The 24,929-nt window shown below is 45.7% G+C and overlaps 1 protein-coding gene across 2 annotated transcripts in view; it reads right to left on the bottom strand.

Annotated features, from left to right (window-relative positions):
• Positions 1-15,312: 15,312 nt before the first annotated feature.
• The window catches only part of Efnb2 (ephrin B2), a 44,010-nt gene continuing 34,393 nt past the window's right edge, over positions 15,313-24,929 (bottom strand). Inside the window, 3 exon segments of one of the 2 annotated variants that reach the window (NM_001107328.2) lie at positions 18,353-18,879; positions 20,248-20,361; positions 21,101-21,193. In NM_001107328.2, coding sequence (NP_001100798.1) covers positions 18,491-18,879; positions 20,248-20,361; positions 21,101-21,193 — 596 coding nt within the window. In that variant the 3' untranslated portion in view covers positions 18,353-18,490. 2 annotated transcript variants of the gene reach the window in all.

Genomic DNA, 24,929 nt, shown 5'->3' with positions numbered 1-24,929 from the left:
CTTGGGTTCACCAGGCAGGCAGCCTTGCCAAGCTGTGAGTCATCTGTGCCCCAGGAACTGGAAGGAGCAGGTGGGGCAGGCAGACTCCACTTTACAAACTCCAGACTCCCTCGTCTCTGCTTATCTAGTGCACTGTGTAGGCTCCAGGCCTGTCTCACCCTCTCACCCAGGACTTTCATCCCAGCTCTGACTCAGCTTCCTGGGGTAACCATGCACACCCCAGGCTCTGGATGACCAAACCCACTTGTCCCCACTAACCAGGATCTTGACTTGACAGAATTGCATCCTTCCAGAGTCATGTGGACCCAATGTGGGTTCCTTTGAAGCAGCTGAAGCAACCTTGCTTCTATTCACAATGGCATCAGAAGGTGAGAAGCTGAGCAAGGGGGTGCAGATGAAGAGGGAGCTTTGGGGTTTTGCTTGTGCTTCTTGTCTGGGTTCACAGACCTGAATGTGAGTCACAAAGCTATCAGATGCCAGGTCTTTGCTGTGTATAAGAGGGGAGGGACATCTCATTTCCTTGCCTGCACACTGCTCCCAGCTGAAATTGGCTCCTACAATATTCCTCCAGGAGCCCTGCCTTCCAGGCTCCCTCAACTCTCAGTCTAGGGCTACACACGGCCAATGGTAGACATGAACACAGCCCACCTAATCTGTGGTTACCGATAAGATTAGTACATTGTTTGCAGTTAAAAAAAAATTCAACCCTTCGATTAGCTCTTGAGTGTGAACTCTGTAAATGACAATTTCCTGCAGCAACAGCAAAGGTTTCACCAGTGGGGTATTCTCAGGACCACAGCTGAGTTCCATTCTCTTCTTGGCTATAGGGGCCTGAAGCTCAGATTGCTATGTCTGGGGACTTAAAGGACCAGTTGGGTCCCCACCCGAGGCATCCTTATAACTGTGGCATTACTGCAGCCGTTGCCCAGGTTGACCTAGGCTGCTTCCAACCTTCTTTGCATTGGTAGATTATACTAGCAAGAAATTCAAAGTGTTGTCACCTGTGACTTGGTGACCATTAAGCTAAATGCCACAAGAGCTGATAATGTACTCTTGTGTGTTTTAATCATAACTCTTCATCCTGCTATGAAAGGGCAGTGAGAGACGGCATCTATCTTTGGGTGTGGTTCTTAAACTTAAACAATCATGTTTTAAAGCTCTGCGCTTATCCACTCACTAGATCAGCTACATGGAAAACGCTACAACAATGGCAGGCACAGAAACCAACCACAGGCAGCTGTGGACTTTGCCACACCCCACTGAGACAACTGAATAAGACTGGAATACTTTATAGACGAGGACACTGGGGCACTGGGTCAGAAGCTGGAATGTGCTATAAGTGAAGAGTTATTACATTTACTTATTTAATTTGTGCTTGTCAGAGCATGGAAGTCGGAGGACGACTTATGAGAGTTTACCCTTCCAGCACATGGGTGGAAACAAATTCAGGGCATCAGGCTTGGAGGCAAATGCCTTTTCTGATTGAACCACCCGGCTGGCCCATGTGATCTGATTTTTAATAAGACAAAAAAGATTCTAAGTAGAAAACAAAACAAAACAGATTTTCACAGGAGCGAGGCATGGTCACACACACCTGCAATCTCAGCACTTGAGGGACTGAGCCTGGAGGATATCCACAAGTTAAAAGCCACCCTTAGGTCCTAGGTTAGCTTACAAGACATCAGCAAATGAAGGTAATAGTATGTTTTCTACTGCTTTGTGACATTTGATAACTGGCTCCAGTTGAGACTTCTACAGCTGCTCTGTAGGGTCTAAGAGTGTGGGGTTCAACCCACTGAGAAAAGGAGATCATTATGAAGTAAATACAATGAATTACTTAACACACACACACACACACACACACACACACACACACGGTGAAATGAAAATCTACACAAAGTGTCAGATGATGCCACTGCATATAACAATGTTTCATCATTGAGTCTTGGTTTCAATTGCATGGTGTGTGTGTGTGTGTGTGTGTGTGGTGTGTGTGTGTGTGTGTGTGTGTGTGTGCGCGTGTGTGTGCGCGCGCGCGCGCGCAAATGCACACTGTAACACATAATCGGGCTGTAATCATAAGAATTTAGTAAACACCTCCCCATCCCTATTGGACTGGGTTACATGGCTTTGGGCTTGACTTAACTGACCCCACCAGAGAATGAGGAACTGGTCCCTTAACCTTATCTAGAATAAATCTTATCACTTGGCTTTTGAGCACAGTGACAGCCCTCAGCCAGGTTCCCGTATGGTACATTATCTTCCTAGCCAGACTAAAGCACAGACAAGGGAAAATGGAATGAGCCCTCACCTCCACTGTCAACAGGAAGGAGGAAGCCAGCAGACCTCCTTGTCCTCCTGCTTCAGTACCCCTCCCACAAGGATATTCAGGCATCTGGCCAGGAGTAACTTACAGTATCCCAGCCAGGAGGCACACAGGCTGGTGAATACGGATTCTCCTCGGTTAGAATTCAGACACCTAGAGGGCTGACCACCTCCCTGTCTTTGTGTCTTTCATGACCAGTTGCAGATCAATAAACGTTTGTGACATTTGAAGGGACATTGTTTTGGTGGGTACAGACATTGTCACATGAATTGCATTTTACATATATGTATTCGGACAGATACATAAACGCATCAAAACTGTGCAGGTTTATGAGGCAACAGGACATTTAGACAGTTAGATACAGTCATACATTGTATATTATTAACAGGAAACGTACTGGGGGGATTTTGAATAAAACATAGTTTGAACAGACACATAAAAACAAAATTCTGTAACAGTTTCTTCACAGAAATGTACTAGGTGTTGGTACATTCATACTTTAAGACCCAGTGAGCACAGACTCAGTCCTGCGGGAGAGAGAAGCCTGCCTTTCAAGCCTCCTCTCAGCCTCATGTTGCAATGTGACCCTGATACTTTGTCTGGATCCAGAAATTTCTCAGGCTGTGCTGGACCCAGCAGGTGCTTGACCGATCTCCAACCCCAACCCTCTGTGCAAATAGCTTTATGACTGTGTGGTTTTGTTACCTATTTATCATACAGTTTGGAATCATGAAACATTGGCAAAAAATGTTCAAGGAAACGTCCCAGTATTATGAAGCTGGGAGATACAAGTTTCACTCCTGGTTACTGACTGCTTCTCTCTAAAACCAAATTGCTGACACAATGCAACAGTCCCCGTGGACGATTACCTTCTCTTTGCTGTGTCAAGCTCTCTCACCAAATCTCTGCTTTCAGTCTTGCCCTCATATGAATAACCACTCTCATTTAATCAGCCAGTGCTCTGGGAGTGGTGAGTGCACCATGGCACATCCACGGCACAGTTACTCTTGACTTCTATCTCAGGAGGCAGAAGCTACCACCAATCCCACTTTGCACAGAAAATATTTAGGCTCCACAGTTTAGGAGAAAGCCCAAGGTCAGGGAGCAGGATGGTCAGGTCAGAAATGCAAATCAAAAGCTGTTTAATCTGAGGCCCTTGCCTCCGAACTCTCTGGCTGGGTAAGCACCAGGATCACCCAGAAATCCAAAGCAAAGACACTGGCTGTCTGCCCCACTTCAGAGCAGACTGTCCCCAGCCTCACGCACGAGCTTCTAATGTTTGTACGTGGCACGCCGGCCACTGCTTTATTCTGCTCATGGCATTATTCGTTTGGGCAGTTCTAATGTATCTTTCCCCCAAACAGGACAAATTGTGACTGTCATGTCAATGAGAAAATGAACACATGCTATAGAACTTACTTAACTGTCTTTAGTTTGTGGTCTTGGAGATTGAACCTAGGGCCCTCTGTGCACCCTAGGAAATGACTCGATCTCTGAACTCTAGAGGTAGAGGACCTCTAGCCCTATCTAACTCTTCAGTGAGGGAACTAGTTAAATGTAACAACCGGTTTAAAGGAAGATACAACCAGGTAGATGCCCCTAATCCTGGCATTCAGGAGGCTGAAGCAGAAGGATTGCTGTGATTTGAGGTCAAACAAACAAACAAATAAACAAATAATGGAAGCCAGGCATATAGTTATACTAGGAATATGAAAATGAAAAGTGGGAACACCCAGCTTCATCCACAATGGCTGCTAAGTCCGCCAAATGCTCAATGCTATCTTCTTTTTTTTTTTTTTTTTTTTGGTTCTTTTTTTCCGGAGCTGGGGAACGAACCCAGGGCCTTGCGCTTCCTAGGTAAGCGCTCTACCACTGAGCTAAATCCCCAGCCCCTCAATGCTATCTTCTGATATTGCTCTCGGGGGCTCATAGATTTTAGATTTCTCAATCAAAAAATCATAGAATATATGAGTCATTTTACCGGGAAGATATGGGTCTGGGATTTACCAGCATGGCCCCTTTGTGTGGGACCTTGATCCCAGCCACTTCCTTGTGGCCTTTGTCAGCCTGCCCCATCCCCTTCTCACTCCTCCCAGTGAGGCCAAGGCAGAGTCATCACTAGGGACTTGTGGATCACAAGGCTTGACCCACATCCCACTTGGCCCTCGATGAAGATCTTCGTCATTCCTTTAAGAGTGTCCAACTTTCTGTGGAAGCACAGAATCCTCTTTATACCAGGATAACTGCTTGGAGTTATCCTGTGTGTTGAGCAAACAGAGGCTGAACACGGAGGGATCCCTTCTAGAATACTTCATTTTTTAGATTTTTTTAATTGCATTTTTTTAAATTTACGTTTCAAATGTTATCCCCTTTCCTGGTTTCCTCTCCAGAAACTCCCTGTCCCACCACTCCACCCTTGTTTCTATAAGGGTGCTCCCTCACCCACCCATCCACTCCCTCCCACCTCCCCACCCTGACATTCCTCAACACTGGTGCATCAAGCCTTGACAAAACAAACAGCCTCTCCTCCCATTGATGCCCGACAAGGCATCATCCTCTGCTACATATGCTGATGGAGCCATAGGTCCATCCCTGTGCTCCCTTGGGATGGTGGTTTAGTCCCTGGGAGCGCTGGGGGAGGGGGTATGGTTAGTTGGTATTATGTTCTTCTTATGGAGTTGCAAACCCCTTCAGCTCCTTCAGTCCTTCCTCTAACTCCTCCACTGGGGACCCTGTTCTTTGTTCAATGGTTGGCTGCAAGCATCTGCCTCTGTATTTGTCATGCTCTGGCAGAGCCTCTCAGGAGACAGCTATATCAGACTCCTGTCAACATGCACTTCTTGGCATCCACAATAGTGTCTGGGCTTGGTGGATGTATATGGGATGGATCCCCATGTGGGGCAGTCTCTGGATGGCCTTTCAGTCTCTGTTCCACACTTTGTCTCCGTATTTCCTCCTGTGAATATTTTTATTTATCCTTCTAAGAAGGTCTGAGGCACCCACACTTTGGTCTTTCTTCTTCTTGAGCTTCATGTGGTCTGTGGATTGTATCTTGGGTATTCCGAGCTTTTAGAATACTTAATGGAGGGGATGTTGAGAACAGTAGCTTGCCATGTTCCCAGCTATCAGATCGGCTTAATAACAGGGGCCTCCTCTCTCACAGGGCACAGCCTTGGAGGACAAAGGTCAAGGTTTCTTTGCATAGAGTTAAAGGTGAGCCTCTCCCTGGCTTATACAAGACCTTTTCTGCCATCTTTGTGTTTCATTTTTTGTTACCATTCTGTATCTATACATTCTGCAACTCAAGTTTGGAACTCACTGGATAGCCACAGATAGATGTCAAATCTGTAACAGTCCTCCTACCTAGGTCTCAACATATCGCCTGAGACATTCCTTTTCATCTAATATGGTCCAGAGGAGCCAAAAGTTTAGATGTCTCCCTCCTACCGTGTTAGAATTATAAGCAGGAGCCATCTCCTGCCACTTCCTGTCTGCCTTTCTGTGCCCTGGCTCAGTCATACTGTGTCACAGTCTACTCTAGAAGCTTCATTTCATCTCAGCTTTGATACGGGTAGATTTGCACGCTCATCGAATAGTCTGTGAAGGTGCTCCACTATTAACTCTCCTTCAGGACTGCGCTTTTGAGGCTGTGAACCAAAACAGACACGTTGACATTCTCTAAGACCGGAAGCAACGAGCGGTTGGTAGACAACACAAGCCCTACCCTTAGCCCTTACAAACCTTGCAGAAGTCCTGTTCTCTTGCTGACCTAGCTGCTGTGTTCCCCAGAGGTACCTGCATACACAGGTGTATGTTTTTACATCGTCATAGCGACTGTGCCTATCGGTTTATTGTACAAAACCAGGAAAAACCAGATCTCGGCTTGGGTATGAGTCAGAGGCCTATTAGTGTGAAGGGTATATTGGCACCAGCAGCCAGAAGTATAACACACTTGTCCTTTCCACCCTGGGAAAGAAAAGTGGGAACAGTGTCCTTGTCATTTAGAGACGTCAGGAGATTCTGTGTGGGAATTGTAATGTTATCAGCAATGTCTACATGTCCACTAGAGACTTGCAGCTGTAAGAACCCATTGGCAATAAATGGTGCTCATGGGTAAGGCCCTTTGGAAAGCCTGGCCTAGGAGTTTGCCTCCAGTCAGAGGTCCTCATGGGGTATGTACTGCCTTGCAGTTTGCACACGCTCTTTATACTGAACCCCCGAACCCCCACCCCCCTGCCAATAGTTCTTCGAGGAGGGTACTAGTAGAACTATTTTCTGCTACGAAGAAAGCAAAGTTTCAATAGGTAAAATGGCTTCCTCAAGACAGAGCTTCTCCTTGAATCACCATCAACAGAAAACGACCTTGAGAGACCGAGGTGGTGGATCTGTGGGTAAAGTGATATCCTATTAGAATGAAGGCTTAAGTTTAGATTCCCAGGACCCATGTAAAAGCCACATGTGGCAGAATGTATGTACCTGTCATCCTAGTACCAGGGAGGCCTCAACAGGCAGATTCCTGGAGCACATTAGTCGTCCAGCCTAACCAATCAGTGAGCTCCACATTTAGTGAGAGACCTGTCTCAAAAAATAAAGAGAAATGGAAGACAGATGATAGATCACTTATGGAGACCTGAGTCCTTCACACACATGTACAGACACATCTAAAGACATGTGAACACACACACACACACACACACACACACACACACACACACACACAAACACAAACACAATCATCTTGTGTGCCTGTCATGGAAGCTGGCTCTGGGTGGCACTGCGTTCTTTAAAGAAGCTCTTCCTATGCCAGATGCACTGGTTTAGAGACGTCTGTGAGGGATGCCTGAGAGGGGTGGGGATGTGTAGCCCTTCAGGGGGCTGCATACCTCTACATGCCTAACACTGGGGGAGATGGAGCTGACCGGCCAAGGCTGCTCTTCCTCACCGCGGGACTTTCCCCTAATGTGTTTGCACAGCGCCTTGTAGAAACCTCCTGTAGCTCACACCACAGAGAGCCAGCCCTGTGGAGCTGTCTCCCCACTGGTGCAAACCGGCAGGAAAGAAAGGGAGAGAATCTGATAGCAAACAGCCGCTCTGGTGTCTCCTCCCTTATCACGAGCTGTTGATGGCCTGTGTTTGGCAAAATACTCGAAAGCTGCTCCCACCTTCTCAATTCCTATAAATGAAAGAGAAGTGGAGGGGGATGTTCATAATATGGACAATAATAATAATAATAATAATAATAATAATAATAATAATAATAACAGCTTCTATTTTCTGTCATTGGGAGCCATGACCAAAGCCAGTCTAACATCTGGACAGATGAGGCACAGCTCGAATGTTAGAGATGTTTTCCAGGCCAAAAGGCATATTTCTGTACTGACTTGCTATAAGCTAGCCAGCTTGGAAGGAACGGGAAAAAAATGGAGTACTGAACTCCAGTAGGCCACCAGTTTCCTGAGTCACCTTTGCAGACAATTAAAATTCAGAGACAGAGGACCTGAGGTTTCAACTAGGGCCTGTGCTCCACACCAAAGTGAAACGTGGTGTGGTAATGAGGAGGTGGGAGGAATAGAGGTTCCTGGATGTTTAGGCCGCCCACCCCCCACCCCAAATGCTGCAAGGCTTGGAGGAAGAAGGAAGCCAGCACCATGCTTCCTCCAGCAGTGTCTCTGCTGGTCCGCCTGCTGAAGTCTTGTTTACGTCTTGATCTCTCTTCTCAGGCTGTTTGAAGTCTGAATGTGTGAGGACAGAGTATGTGCGTGTGCAATGGCTTTTGAGACTAGCCCTGTTTTTCCCTGAGAGTGGGTAGGTGTATGCAGAGCAGGGTCTAAATTGGGTAAAATTCAAGTTCAGCCCTCAGATCCGCCGCGAATTACTTGGGAAGACTGTGAAGGAATGTACAAACACATGTGTCCTTAGCCCTGCTCATCCTCCTAGCTGCTAAGTGAAATTATGCTAGCCCTTTAATCCTTTAATTGAAGAGATTGAGCCTTATTAAAAAAGGGAACTCTCATGGGAGAAAAATCTCCAGACTGTTATGGGTGGTTTATATGGTTGCTGGGGGAAAAGTGCTGTGCCACTCCCAGACCTACTGAACCAGGGCCTGGCTTCAAGTACAGGAATGTCTGTCTCTCCGTCTCTCTGTCTCTATCGTCTGTCTCAGGTTAATAGAACTGCTTTTTATGGTTCTCAGTTACAATTCTCAGTCATCTATTCTCCTAAAATTTAATTTTCCCTAATAAAGAAAATCTATTGCTCGGCTTGATGGCTTGTACCTATAATCTCAGGCCTCAGGAAGCTGAGGCAGGGGGATCGCACAAGTTCAAGATCAGCCTGGGCTACACAGTAAGTTCTAAGTCATCCTGGGCTTCATTCAATGCACGGAGCACTATTTCTAAATCCAAATGGCAGAATGATTTTAGATGCATGTTCCTTTCAGAAAATCTCCCTCACAGTGTACTGCATGATTCCTGCTTACAGGTCAACTCTGTGTCCCTGAAACTTTTTCTATGCTTCCCGAAGTATGTCGCAGAGAGACACATACATGAAGTGAAGACACAGAAGAACCGTATGACCCTGTATATGTGGCAGTGAGACATGGAGAGACACACGCAGTGAAGACACAGTAGAACCATATGACCTTGCATGTGCCTCTAGGTGTATGTGTCTAGCCATTATTTTAACCTCTTCTTTCTTAGTTCCAGATTTGGGTCCACAAGGATAGAGTTCCCACAAAGAGGATGGTACTGAGTATTTAATGTTGCTTGTGCATATAGATTTCAGGACTGACCATTTGGTATTAGATTATCCCTGGCAAAGACTGGTTCTCCCTCCCTTAGCAGAACTTGGTTGCCTGGAATCTTTATCTAGGAGTAGGACCCAGTGAGAGGCTCCTTCCATGTTACCTGTCTATTGGTGCTGTCATTGCTCAGGTCTTGTTTCGGCAGCCATGTTGGCGAGGTATATTGGTGTAGCTTCCCTGTCATTTCTAGAAAACATGATCTCACAGCAGATTTTTTACTGAAAAAAAAAATTTTTTTTTCTACAAAGACTCAGTAGTTGGTCCTATAATGAAGTGCTTTTGGATGTCTTCCAGGTATAAGTGACTTTGTGGTCACGTGGGTGCATTCCTCCTCCTGCGATGATAGGATAAGGGAAGAGTCAAACTTTACATGTAAAAGTGCATAAGAATGCATGCATGTGTGTGGGCACACGCGCGCGCACACACACACACACACACACACACACCTACCTAAGTGTGCTAGAACACAGGCTATACACTTGTGATTAAAACACAGTAAGTTGCATTGCAGACCTTTTTTATTTTTACTTTCGTTTTATTTGAAAGTTTTCAAAGTAAAAGACTGGAGAAGGAACAAAGGATAAAAGATCACAAAATTGGGGGCACAGATGGTGTCTTTCCACCGTGCTATGGGGAAGAGTTCAGAAACAGCTATATTCCAATGACAGCATTCAGAAATCCACGTCTGAAACCCACAAATATCTCAGCATACCCTGGTGACAGGGTTGCTGCAGAAGTCTTTGAGGAGGGTGTCTGCTCTTTGCTTAAAGAAGGTGGGACAACTGGTCAACGTGCAGAGAATCCTTGTCATCTCAGCCACAAATGGAACATCAGTATCCACAAGTCTCATGATTCACAAGTATCGTGAAGATGGGGTGGAAAGAGGACAAGAGCCAGAGGTCAGGATAGACTGAGGCTAACCAGTGACTTCTGGTTACCATGACAGGACCTTCCCATTCATGACCTTGAAGCAGCTGTAATTGCCTACACGAGATGTGCACAGGATGAAGCCAGTCAGCACCCTAGCAGGACAGGGCCTCTTGTCCTGACCCCTTAATCGAGGAGCTGTTGACAGTTGATGACTTTGGGGCAGGAAATCAACTACATTCCAATGGATGCTCCCCCACCCCCACCCTCAGCACCAACAGGTGTATCTGGAGCACAAATTGAACTCAGTGGGTTACTATTTTTTTTAAAAAGAGAATGAGAGATACTACATTGGGGGGAGGGGATGATAGTGGATCAGAATACACTGTATGTACGTAATTCTCAAAGAACTCATAAAAGTATGAGCAAAGGTAGGTAGGAGGCCTGACCGAGGGCGGGCTTCTCGCACAGTTCTATCTCCATGGTCATCACCGTATCTGCATTGCTAGAGGTGCCATGTAAGCAGACCTATTGTGGTATCAATGTTCTTAGTGCAAAAAAGAGTCTTGGAAGCATTACTCTCCGTGACTTATCCACTCTCTCTGGGCCCTTGAGGAGGTGGGTGATTCAAGGTTAAAGTATGTTTCTGCCAGTTGCTCTCCTCCCAGAAGACCCTCCAGGGAACAAAGCTCACTCGCTTTGAGATCAAGGCTGGGGCTGCACACTGGGTTGTACACAACTCTTAAAGTCTCCCATTCTTTCAGAAAGTCCTAGGGGGAGGCTCTGTTCCTGGAGTATGCGGTAAGAGATGGGTAAAACAAAACACCAGGAAGCTCTGTCTTCCAGAATCTGGTTCACCTTCCTCTTCGGAGGTGGTGGTCAGGGCTTCTCTCTCATCCAGGAGACAATCTATACAAATCCACTATAAATTCACTGTATAATAACTATAATAAACACCTCCAGCCCCTGACTATGTGCCCCTTGGAAAAGGGTTTGAGCTTGTCTTTTCCTCACACAAAGCCAGCAATGTGTGAGTGAAGGTGTGATTAACACAGTCATTATTGCATCTGAATTGTTTCTATTTTAGGAATTGGTAGGAAACCCTGGTCTTTCCGGCCCTGTTTACCAGGAGGAAGGTAGCACAGAATGGGGCTCTGCTAGGAGGCACCCAGTTGCCAGGCTGAGAGGCTGGGCAGTACAGACCAGTATCACTGGCGTGAATTCCATATCCATCTATGTATGTATGTATGTATGTATGTATGTATGTATGTATGTATGTATGTGTTTATATATGTATGTGTGTGTATGTATGTATATATCTATGTATGTATCATCTATTTATTATCTATCATCCACGTATCTATGTATCTATCATCATGCACTTATCTATTATCTATCATCTATCTATTCACTTATTTTTTTCTCCCTGCCCCGACTCCTTTTTGAGCTCTGTACTATTGGTAGCAGACAGGACACTCTCTGTAGTTCTTTCCCTAGAATCAAGGAAACCATCAAGTGTAGCCAAGAAATACTCTTTCAGATACATAATCCACATTTAACGTGGGCTGGAAACCAACTGCAAACTTTCCTATTTGCCCTTTAAGGCCAGAGGCGGGCTCTTCAGGCATACTTCTAAGACGCTCGAAAGAACAGAACAGTTGGACTAAATTTAGCATCCCAGCAGCCAGTTGGCATATATGTAATGAAAGATTTAAAAGGGAAGAGACTCAGTCACAGACAGAGAAGGCAGTGATGGATGACAAGAGGAGTACTAATAGACAAATACATTTTTAAAAGGTGCTGGGGGAATGTAAACAGAGTGCTTACCAGCCTTATCGTTTCCTTCCTCACCAGCATCTGAGATGCCTAATTGTTACTCACGGAAGTTTCTGAATTGCTGACTGAACTCCGAATTGCCTAATAGGGGATGCCTGTCTTTCATGTTGCAATGGCCAATATTGTGCACACTGCCTAGCATATAATAAGAGATAATGAATGATGCATGTTGTATAAGTGAACAGATTGGTGTGTGTGTGTGTGTGTGTGAGAGAGAGAGAGAGAGAGAGAGAGAGAGAGAGAGAGAGAGAGAGAACACCATGCAGGGGCTTCTAGACTTGTAGATAAGCAAAAGTCCTCTTACGTGGGTAGGTTAATTTCCCGTGTCTCGAGCCACTCTAGCAAGTCCTCCTCTGAGGATGGCCAAAGCCCATGCTCTCTACTGACCTACAGGTGCTTCTACCTGAGCTAGAAAGGCTGCATTGGCTTGTTGGTTCAACAACTACCCTTCAAACTAGGGCCTCCCCAGGGAGGATCAGTGTGCTGAGAACTTATGATAGAGGTAGCCCAGCCTAAATGTAAGAGCAGCCATAGCCCAGGTCACATGACAGGGCAGTGGCTGCAGACATCATTGGTGCTCCAGCCTCAGAAAGTTTTCCCTCTTCAGTGTCAAGCTAGGCTTCATCTAAGCATGACCTGTGTGAATCAGAGGAATATGGAGCTATGGTCATAGAAATCGCAAAACATTATTACAATCCTATTATGATTGTGTGTGTGTGTGTGTGTGTGTGTGTGTGTGTGTGTGTGTGTGCACATGCCACATTGCATATGTGTGTGGAAGTCAGAAGACAATTTGCAGGAGTCACTTTTCTTCCACCACGTGGGTTGTGGGGATCATCCTCGGGTCCTCAATTTGGCAAGTACCTTTTCCCGATGGGCCGTCTCATCTCTGTAATCTCCAATGAACGCACAGATTAAAAGTTGAAAACTGAGGAGACCAAACATCGTACCTCAGGCCCCAGATAGGATGCGCACACGCAGAGCTTCGAAGCTCTACCTTGATCCTTCTTTTTCCACTCTATGGATCCTAGAGTTACAAATTAATTCCAACTTTTTAACTTCCTTTCATGGTGTCTTAATAAAGCCAGGTCATGCCTGAAGAGGAAATTTGTGGAGCTTAAAGATCCCGGTTGGTTTGAAGCAATTTTCATTGAAGACATCTAACTCCTTTATTATTCTTGGACTTAAAAAACAAAATCAAAATCCCTATGCCTCTAACAATAATAGCACATGTTTCCAGACCTTCTAATCTCCTCATTCAGAATGAATGGTATGTAGACAGTAATAGCTCAAACTAGCGACTACATTTTCAGTGACACTTTTCCCTTGCAGACTGAAGACTCACAAGTATAAATAACCAGAGGTATAAAATGTGTTTCAGATCCAGAGTGAGTTAACTTCAAGTCTGCAAAGAAGGCAAGGAGGAGTTGGGCCATGAGAGCTGGTGGAAGCAAGCCCACCACCACTTACCCATCAAACAATTGGGTTGAAGAGCGGCCAAGAGATAGAGATGTAGGTTAAAGGTAGTGCATCTCCAAGCTCCCGCAAATTCTCAAGTTTTGTGTCAATAGAGGAAGTCTTATCTCTTGTGAGCCACCTGAATACTTTTTTTTTTGCTAACCAACAAGTAAGCCAGTTGTCCATTTTTACACAGTTGAAGTGACAACTCTGAAAGTCATCATCATTTTTTCCATTGCTAACTCTTCTCCTAGCTTCTCAGCCAGCTTCTCTCAGCTGGTTCTGGAATCTGACAGAGCTAGCCAGCATTTCCTCAGTGGGCATCATCCTCTCAAGAACCTTTCTCCTTTCTATTGCAAATCTCACCAGTGTTTGAATGAGAAACTCTCAGGTTAAAAGAAGGAAAAACAGAGTTGATAATACTAAGAGTTACTCTGAAGGAAGCCATGGGCCTGGAGTTGGCTGATGGAGTTAGGGGTTTTCAGACAGGATGGAGAACACTTGCTTATACCATTCAGCCAAGATGCTTCTTAGTGCAAATCTTTCTCCCAAGCAGAAGAGCAAAACCACACGGACACATCTTAGTTCTCTCATCACTGACTCTGGCTAACTCAGTGCAGAGAGTTGTCTCAGAAGAAAGGTGGGAAGCAATAGTTGTGAAGACTTTTACACGAGCATACAAGCCAGAGTTCCATGGTGCCTTTGCCCACATTAAGCCAAACTAAGCTTGGTATGCAGGATTGAGGGTCCCAGTTAGTAACATAGCTATAAAAGGTGTCATGAAACTTGCAACCAACTGCAACTCCTGGAGCCACAGGAAAAATGCTGGAGATAAAACTTTGAAGAATTGACTAAGACCATGTGCCTCCCAGGGCTTTCTGCTGGTCTGTAACTGAGAGCATTTACACACCAAACACTCACTGGCTGCCAGTACTGGCTAGAGGGAAGCTTCAGATTTCCACACAGGGGTTTCATTGTTACATCTTGCAGGGGCTTTCAGAGCCCTGGGCTTTTTCACCTGCTGGGGCACAGCAGTCAGGTCTGGGAAATCCTCTGCCTGGTTTATTGACCTCAGGTGCCATATTTTTTCCCATTTAAAAAAAAAAAATTCCCACCAAGTTCTATCACTCCAGGGTCCAAGGATTAATTGAAGTTAGTTGGTTATCAACTGATTTTAGCAATGATGCTAACCCCTGTGGGTTGGACGCCTGCTGTTTACAAAATTTTCCATGGAGTACAAAGATCAAGACCCCAAAGTCCACAATAAGCCCAGAAAATACTCCCAACCGTCAGGTCAGTCAAAGGGGCATGTTAGAACTGTTTCATTTTCTAAAGTGTGTTGCATACCCTTATAAGCACAGACGTGGGCATACGTTTACTGGGTTGAAGCCCATGCAAGGTGACATCAGCTGTTTCCCTTTCCTGACTCTCCAACAGACCTCATTTTAAACTGATTGTCCAGTCTTTCCCCAGAAGGGTCCAGGACAACACAGGCAGCTTTTACATGGGGAACTAGGGTACAGGATATCAGATTTCATGCTTGCATAACAGGTACGTCACCGGGTGAGGCATCTCCCTAGCCTCACGTTTTCAATCTGTTTGCTGGACCCTGGCTTGCCTTAATCAAGTTTTACAACGAGTTTTCCTCAAGGTAAAATTTTATGAAGAACATGTGACTTCCTCCGGTACCTTGGGGTTAATCTGCCGAAGAGGTTGACTGACACAGACATGTAATCCAAGTGCGTTATTTCCCTCCTCTTTCAGGGTTCACTGATAGGATGACGGCTCTCCTTGTGCAACACAGGTGCAACCAGAGGCATTTCCTACATGGAAGCCAGGGCTTTAATCAAACTTTATTTGTAACACACGCACGATTTGTCTCGAGAGGTGGGCATAAAAGGATCCAGGAGCAGAAGTCTCTGGGTAATGGTGACTTTGGAAATAACAAAAGGAAGGAAATCATAATACAAAACAGAAAAAAGAAATAAAATCAAAAGAAAAAATAAAAAGGAAAGGAAAATACTTTGAAGGCGCTTTTTCCATAGGAAAAAAATATTTTATTTTTTTAAGAACAAATTCATTTTGAAACAGATGTGGAATGTGACTGCTCGGATCCCATTTCTGGGGCTTAACTGTCATGTGGGACTAAAGCAGATTAAAAAAACCTATGACAGGCTATTAAAATAAAACAAAGAAAAAATATTTATAACTCAGGCATAATACTGTGTTACTTACAAATTGGACAACGAAATTAAATAAATATTCATGGTACATAATTACGGCACAAATATGCAGCAATTTGGCAACCTTTTATACCTTTTTTTTTCCCTCATTACAGTGCAAAGGGGATGACACTGCCGTTAAACAAGCTGTAGCTAAATACATTGCAAAATTCAGATTTTTATACAAAACATCTTGCTTAGACTTTATAAAAAACCAACATTGCTCTATGTACACAATCTGGGTAAGAAAAGCCATTACTGTCTTGTTTTCATGTGTATTTTTATTAAAAAGGTGAATAAGGCTACTGTAACACCCGAATCCATAGACGGTAAGATCTGAACCTATTTACAGCGTCTTCACTTAAAACAAGATGGTGCAAGCTCCATCCTAGCCAGGCGACTAGGCGACTAGGGATGATAAAACAAGCAAGGCATTTACAGTAACTTTCCAAAGCTGAACCAACTCCAAGTAAGGGGACAGTTGGTAAGATTGTCATTTTCTGCACCAGACACAAAACAGACGCACAGGACACTTCTCAATGGGTTGCAGGTAACTCAACTCTTCATCAATTCATCTGATTCTTCACAGTTTAGCATAGAACCAAAACGTAGCCAACCGATGACACAGACATTTGATTTCATTAAAAAAATCAGACGGTTTCCCATGTCTCCCCCTCCTCGTCCCTCTCCCCCTTCCTAGAATTAACTTTTGATGGCTTACAAGAAAATCTTGTATGAATGCACAGGAGAGGTTGGGGTGATGGAAAGAATTACATATGTACTGTGGCTGGTCGCCGTGGCAACACTCCACAGAAATATGATATAGATATATATAATATATATTGGAGATATATATTATACATATATGTACACACATGTACCACACACCCACTCACACACACACACACACACACACACACACACACACACACACATCGAACCAACATCATCTTCAGGTTTGGGAAGTAGGGGGATAATTTCTGTGACAACTCTTTTTTGCAGGTACTCACTGGAGGTCTGAGAACCTTCAAATGCTGTCATTAGAATTTTTTTTTTCCTCCCAATTCAGAAAGCAAAATGTTACCATAGTAACAGGACTCTGTTAAAGATGTCTATTTTGCATAGCACTTAAAAAAAAAAAAAAAGGGAAGGCTTCCTGCTTCCTGTTTATTCTTCTGGAAGGGCAGGGATGGGGCAGGAGAGGAGGAGAGACCCACAGCTAACCGTTCAACTGTTACCCCCTCAGTGTGACCTGCTAAATCCTAGAGAACACTTCAGCCCATAAGGCAAGGGAAAAATCCAACACAGAAAATAAAGGCCAGCACGTCTTGTCGCTGTCTAACCCGGGGCTAGGTCACATCGATTTCCTGGTGTTCAGGGGCTGGCTTTCTTAGTCTACAGTTCTTCGAGATTTCCACAGGACCTTGTTGTTTTTGCTGTTTGCTCTCACTATTGGTGTTTTCCTCGTAATTTTGGGGAGTAGCTATCCAATCTTTCACTTTTTAAAGCACTAATCGCTGGGATCACTTTAATCACTACCACCAATGAACTCCACATCTTCTGGTGTGTATTGTGTGTAATCTTAAAATATATATTAGTAAAAATCTTTCATTTTATATCCCTTGTGTTCTATACACCTATTATAAATATGTCCTATCTTCCTCCTTCCCGTCCACGTCATAACTTACTTCCGTCTTCAGGACTCTAAGAGGTGGGCCATGTGTGCTTTGCTTTGACATGGAGCCCGGGTACAGCCTTGGAGCCCGGACAGCACGGCCATAAACCAAAACCCAAAGTGTAAGGCTCAATTAGGGAGGGGGAAGGGGCACTTACGGGGACTGGGGATCTGACCTGCCTTTCCTAATGAGAAGTCTCCAATAACCTCAGTGGTGATGGACTTACAGCCTGTTTGACCTTTGGCTTTTCAACTTCTAGGTCAGATTTGGCTCTCTGCTCTTCTCCTAAATGCTTTCCCTGTGTTTAATAAAATGTGGTAATATAGCAGCTGAGTCTGCTTAAAACATCTCCCAAAGCAGACGGACTCTCCCACAGCTCCACGGCTGCACTTTTTATTGCCAGTACCTCAACAGTCCTGCTCCAGTACGGCCTGCCCTCTCCTGCTCCCTCTGTGCTCTAGCCGGTCCTTTCACAACAATGGCCCCTTTGTTCCCCTGCAGGAGAGGGACTTTGATTCCCTGCTGCATAGCTGTGTGATGGTGAGCAGCTCCCCACCACTCACCAGTCACCTCCCACCTGTCTCCGACCTCTCAGAAAAGCCAAAGCACTATCTATATTGGTTCCTCCTCGCTTCCCTACTGTGCTCCAGGGGCAGCAGCCAGCACCTTCTCACTCCTCCACACCTCCGTGCTTTCCCGCTGACCCAGCCTCCAGGCAAGCAGGGTGCTGTACCTAATACCCATCTAATGTGATCTTGGTGTAAAACGGTGGAGCTGGGACTCTCTGTGGTGAGCATCCCGTGATGATGCAGGACGTGGAGTGAGGGGTCTGGGGAGGTGCTGCAGAGCCCTGGTACGAGAAGGAGTGAGTGAGGACTAAACACTAGAGATCTTTGAAAACCATACTGAACCCGAGGTCCGAGTGATAAGTCCAGTGTGCACGGCAGGAAACGTGGAGGCAGAGGCCGGCCTGGTGCGCAACCTTCTCCTAAGATGTGGCTGCACTATCCATAGCCTGCCGTGTCGTCCCCCCCACCCCCCGGGCTCTGCAGAGGCCTGAGTGGCTGGGTGCATGGCTTGGAGGTCCGCGTGGGAACGCGGCAGTCCAAGTGGGGATCTCCTAGCAGTCTTCCAGCTTCCGGGGAGGGTCTGTGGTCCCCAGGGTCGAAAAGCTACAGACTACAAAACTGTCCAGATCCGGGCTCTTCCGGGAGGCATCCTGCCCCCAACAGCCAGGCTCAGGCAGTCCCTGCGTGCCCAAGAACAAGGTGCGAGTTCCCTTGGGAGGCGCAGGTCTCAGGCCTCAGACCTTGTAGTAAATGTTGGCAGGACTCTGTGGGGGCATCTCCTGCACGATGTACACCGGGTGCCCATAGTCCCCGCTGACCTTCTCGTAGTGTGGGCAGAAGACACTGTCTGCAGTCCTTAGCGGTATGATAACGTCACTGGGCTCCGAGCCATTGTTGTTGCCACCTCGCTTGGGCGTGGCCAGTGTGCTGAGAGACAGCGTGGTCGTGTGCTGTGGAGAGTGTTTGCGGTGTCTCCTGCGGTACTTGAGCAGCAGCACCACCAAAGTGATGATGATGACGATGAAGATGATGCATCCTGATGCAATCCCTGCGAATAAGGCCACTTCGGAACCCAGGAGATTGTTCCCGGAATGCCCCGCGCTGTTGCCATCGGTGCTAGAACCTGCACAGGAGCAAGAAGAGCCGGTTACCAGAGTCCTGGGTTTGCCCTGTGGCTTGCAAATCCCTCGAAATGTAATAATTATGCCTGTCCAACGTTCAACCCACAAGACGAACTTGACAGACAGGGCAAAGGAGCCTCAAGGTCCAATGCTCACACAATCCCCAACCGCAGCAGAATGGCGAGACATTCGGACAGACGGCCCTGGGCCCCCCTAGCCTCCATACTTCACGGTGATGTACCAGGCCCAGCTGGAAGGAAGGCACATGCCGCTACTCCAGAGCGCGGTGCTGCTCCTGCCCTGGCCTGCTTTTCCCTCAAGCTAGAAACCAGGTCTTTATGTACCTCTTCAAAGGCCCGCCTTCTCAGAGAGCCCTGCCTTCCTCAGCGAGCCCTGCCCACCCAGCAAAGAAGCACCAGAGAGAAAGGAGTGATGGGACCCGGGAAAGGCTTCAACTCGTAACTCGGTTGTATCATTTGATTTACACTTAAAATATATTTGGAAGGCAGCAGACGCTCTGGCACGAAGCAGGCTGCTAACCCAAATGTTAGCGCTAAAGAATTGCCTGGCACCATTATCCTATCCATTTATCAGTTTGTCACAAGAATTTGACACATCTTGTCATTGAAAGTTAGAGAGAGAAGGGGAAAAAAAAAAAACCTTCCTTTCTTGACTCTTGGAAAGAAACAGAATATCCAAATTCTCATGACCTCCAAACCAGCACAAGGAATCTAATACAAAAGTAGTGCTGGTGTGTGTGTGTGTGTGTGTGTGTGTGTGTGTGTGTGTGTGTACGTGCGCACCCCAGCTATTCCATACAATGAAGCAGGACTGTGGAGAAAATGAGCCTGTTTTATACAGCATACTGTACTTCGGCCAGTCGGCCCTTTGATATTTTTTTTATTTTCACACACACAATGTGAAAACCATTAAGAACAGCCACCTGGAAGGTATGCCATTAGGCGGTGTTTTCTGAGATTCAGAAAAGGATCGTTGAGGCTCTTTGTGGATTAGATGTAATTAGACAGGGATTAAGGCACAAATTATATATACATTAAATCAGCTTTGGGATGGTGTCAGCGGTGATCGGGAGCCAGCATCAGCCAATGAAAACCTGTCTGGTGGAGCATCACTGGTAACTGACACATCTGGTGAGCTCTGCTATTGTAACTGTAGGACTTCGCTGGGAATGAGATAGTCTGTCTTATTGGCCAAGTTAATACCAGCTCACTGAGCCCAGCGCACAGGCACCACGGCTGTAGTGAACCCCATCAGTGCAGAAGTACTCTGAGGATTCTCAACCTCTGGGGGGGGGGTGTCTCACAGATGCACCCCACAGACTCACACACACATACGCCACGCCACCGTACCTGGATTTGGCTTCACAAAGGGACTTGTTGTTGAACTTCTCCCATTCGTACCAGCTTCTAGCTCTGGACGTCTTGTTGGATCATTATTCCTGGTTGATCCAGCAGAACTTGCATCTATATGAAGAACAAGGGATTAATCACGGCACAGACATCTGACTAGAGCTAGCTTCAGAGCTGCACAGATATCTCAAGAGGCATGAATAGCAACGAACATAAGACTGTTTATGCAAAGCACTGTGAAATACAAGAATATAATCTTCCTTTTTAATCAGAACGGTTATCCTAGTTATCTCGGAGGTTTAGATTGGGAGGCCATCTGTGGAAACTATAGGGATTCTTGCATTTGGCAGTCAAAGCATTGCAGATGACATTTCAATTTAACTGAGCAAGTTGATTGACTACTGTACCGGCTTCTAATTAGAAGGATAATTCTCTCTTTCTGCACAATAGGTTATTCTACATGAAAATGTGGCTCTTTGGTTGTCCAGATTTGAAAATGAAGTAGAGCTGCAGAACCACTGTTTACATACTGGATACTTTTTTTTTTCAATCAAAGAGGTGTTCTGCATTTTAAAGAGAAACATGCATATCTGTGGCAATGCACAGATACTCTGTCTTGCTGGCCTGAACTTTTAGAGAGATCTCCAATAAGAAAAGCTGAATATACATACATACATATATACATATGCATGTATATATATTACCTTGGGGGACACTCTGCCAGTGGTTCAAAGTGCAGAGAAGGGTCTGCCTTCAAAACTAAGAAGAGGGGTGACAGTGATCGTCACCTGGTGCCACTAGCTGGGGATACACCAGGTCACAGTGGCTTCACAAAGAAGCAGATGATCTTTACCTTGTCCAACTTTCATGAGGATCTTCATGGCTCTTGTCTGGCACACCCCTCCCTCCTGGTTATCCAGGCCCTCCAAAGACCCATTTGATGTAGCTGATCAAAAATAAAATGGACAAAACAAAAAAATAAAGAAAAAATCAGGAAATCAATAGGCAAGATTACATGAACATGAAATGTCTGAAACCAATTTGAAAAATAAGAATTCACTCTTTGTCACAGGTTCTCTGAATGTATGGGATGCTGAAAGCCAAAAAGAAACAGAAACGGAAACAAAGAGAAATGGATCCTGGAAACATTGCTGCACGTGAGCTACCTGCTTCTAAATGTGCTTACACACTCCCTCCCGGACACATCTGATTTAGCATGGCTCTATAGGTAAAGGGGACAGCATCCTCCAAAATGCCCACAGACTGAGAGAGGGCCAAACTAGAAAGCACAAGAGTGAACCCGGTAATTTCAAAACTCGGCAATCATCTCCCAACACCTGCTTCCTCCACTCCAGACTTCCTGCTTCAAGAACAATTAACTTGATGCTCTGCTTGTCAAGCGTCCAAGCTCTGCAAACACCGGCAGGGAAGCATTCTCACACCCCCTAGCTCCTTTCTCCAGCCTGAAATGCACTGAAGAAGCATCCTAGAATTCAGGTCTTCCCAGTCTGCCTTCTGCTCACTGTGTAAATGCCAGCAAGCAAGCATTATCAGCAACCCACACGAGCCTCCTCAGCCAGGCTTTCTGCAGGGGAAACCTCCAGCTGGACAGAGGTTTAGCACACTCCCTTCCCTCAGTGACAACTCGGATACCAGGCGGGGGAACCACCTTGTCCCACATTTGCCAAGTGGATCCTTTCCACCTTAATGAAGGACCATAGCAAAGACATCCCTTCTACCAACGTCTTTCTATTTTTTAAAGCAGCCATGTTCTATCTCCACACGTAGCTGTTAGTCCTTAGGCCGGTGAAATCTCTAAATGGCTTTGTAGCTCAAGCCGTAAGGAGATGGGCTGTCAATCTGTGTAATGAGGAGCAGGCTTTCAATAACAGCTCCAGTTTGAGTAGGAAGAGAGGGTGGAATGTGTTGGACACTGCCTCCCCTTGAGTTCAAGGGGCAAGGAGCAGAAGTGTTTCATATACACGTCTGTAACTTCTATCACCTTCCACTTTGGCTATCAAAGTCCTGTCTACAAACACTACACTCAGAAGAGAACGAGGACTGGACAGGTGTGCTCGCAACTCCTCTTGATTTGGGTGTTTCCTTTTCCAAGCCTACCACCATCACCAAACACTTCTAAATGCCTTCAGAGCAAAAGTTCGCACTCACTGGATAATTGAAAATAAGTGCACACAAATTTCCTTCTGTGTTCTAGAATCGTCAACTTCTATGCTCCTATTTTCCCTAAAAGCAGAGGATGCCTCGTCTGCGTATAGATCTCTTGGGCCTAACTGAGAGCTTGCCTAAGTTGGCTCTCATAATCGCAACTCATTCAGAAGACACTGTTACTGACGCTGAAGTTTTTCCTGGGAAAACACCTAATAGTTGCCATAAGAACTTTGTTGCAGAGTTGCAGTAAGTTACACAGTATCCACTCACACACTGGAGAAAACAGTTGCCAGAGAAGTCAAAATAATGGTCTAGAGAGATTACTTCTGGGCACCTAAAAAGGCCTTTGTTGTTATTGTTAGTATTTTCCTCATCTTTCTCTTTCCCTTCTGCAAAAACAGTAGCTCAGCCTCAGAGCCTCTCTCCTAAGGCGGCTTCTCACAGAGTGGGTTCCTCTGAGCGCTGTTTCTAGAGTGATCTAGGGCAATGCTGAATCTTTAATTATTGTTTAGAGTTCTCTCACACCTTTTCTTGGGAGTCAGGATAAGTCTCCATAGAGAAAAAAAAAATAGAAAAAGTGATCTGGTTTGTTAAATCACCTAGTTTTCTTAATTTGAAGAGAAGGCCAAGTTTTAGACTCACAGATACATAAGGCAATTCAATGTTTAAGTGCATCCCATTGAAAGTTAAAGAAACAACTTTTCTTGCTAAAATTCTCAACACTCATCTGACAAAGGACAGAGTAAAAACTAAGCAGGGGGAGGGAGGAGTACAGGGAGCAGGGAGGACTACAGAGGGGAGGAGTACAGGTGGGGAAGAATACAGGTGGCAGAGAAGACTACAGAGGGGGAGGACTACAGAGGGGGAGGAGTATAGGAAGCAGAGAGGACTACAGAGAGGGAGGACTACAGGAAGCAGAGAGGACTACAGAGAGGGAGGACTACAGGAAGCAGAGAGGACTACAGAGAGGGAGGACTACAGGAAGCAGAGAGGACTACAGGAAGCAGAGAGGACTACAGAGAGGGAGGACTACAGGAAGCAGAGAGGACTACAGAGAGGGAGGACTACAGAGAGGGAGGACTACAGGAAGCAGAGAGGACTACAGAGAGGGAGGACTACAGGAAGCAGAGAGGACTACAGAGAGGGAGGACTACAGAGGGGAGGACTACAGGTGGCAGGGAGGACTACAGAGGGGGAGGACTACAGGTGGCAGGGAGGACTACAGAGGGGGAGGAATATAGGTGGCAGGGAGGACTACAAAATGGAAGGAGTACAGAGAGGAAGAAATACAAGCAGTCAAGGAGAAATGGAAGTGGGGTGTAGGGGTATGTGGTGGGGAGGGTTGGGCTAGAGGGGGCAGGAAGTATTACAGAGCTCTTTGGTTTAATCTTGAAGGGAAAAATCAGCTTCAGATTGAGAAAAAGACTGGATACCAAAAAGTAGGCAGGAAGGGAAGTTCCACCACCTGCAAGTGCCTGTACTTGCAGGGCCACTGATGAATTCTAAGCACGGAAGGATAAATACTTTTTTAAAAAACAAAATTTGCAGGTCAGTGCCTCTTCTATACCAGAACATCTGGGCTGAGTTCCCCAGTTTACTGCAAAAGATGTAGAAGCCACCCCACAGTTGTAAAGATCTCGAAAGAAACTCAAATCAAATTTCAATCTGTGCTTTAGCACCTACAGACCACAGAATTGTGAGAGGGAGAGGAATTGTATAAAATGGGAACCATTTCAGAGCTCTAAATGCTCTTAACTTTTTCCCCCTTGATTAACTAAAATGAACAAACAAAGGAGTAGGGGAGGGGTGGTGTGACATTAAGGGGGGAGGGTGGAAAAGACTGGGGAAACAAGCATTCTGACCACAGATGATACACACACACACACATCCTCAGTTGCTGTTCCTTTTAAGCTACTTGGGAGTTGTGAAAGTCAGAAGTAGAACCTGGGAGGAACTCATGACCAACTGTTATTAAAAATGACTGAACTGTGTGGCACCATTACACGTGCCCCGACAAAAGGTACCGGTCACTGAAATGTGAGGTCTAATCTGACATCAACTTGATTGGGTCAGGAACTTTGTAGGGAGGGCACTTGTGCCTCTCGTGTCTTTGAGTGTGTCAGAGTCTCTTCCTACACGGAGACCACTGAGGTGGTCGGATCTGTCCTACACTCGTGTGAGTGGAATCATCCAGTGGGGTCCCTGACAGGATGATGGGCAAAATGAGAAAGGCAGCCGAGGCTAGGCCCTCTCTCTGCTTCCAGACCCTCTAGAGGAGACTGCTCGTATCCCCTTACACTGCAAGCCGAAAGGAACCCTTCCTCCTTTAAGCTGTGTTTGCCCCTGCAACAGAAGTAACTAATATTTCTAGCACTGCTATCTGACAAATTGTCATGGAAAAACCCATTTTCAGATGTTCTTACCGACAGAAACCTTTAGGAGTGTAACCAGCAATAAAGGCCTTATATGAGATACAAGCCTTGAATCTGATAGAAGTGTGGTTTTCTACATGC

The sequence above is a fragment of the Rattus norvegicus genome, chromosome 16 (genome assembly GCF_036323735.1).
Source record: "Rattus norvegicus strain BN/NHsdMcwi chromosome 16, GRCr8, whole genome shotgun sequence".
Taxonomy (NCBI): domain Eukaryota; kingdom Metazoa; phylum Chordata; class Mammalia; order Rodentia; family Muridae; genus Rattus; species Rattus norvegicus.
This window is presented reverse-complemented; position numbering and strand designations above follow the sequence as displayed.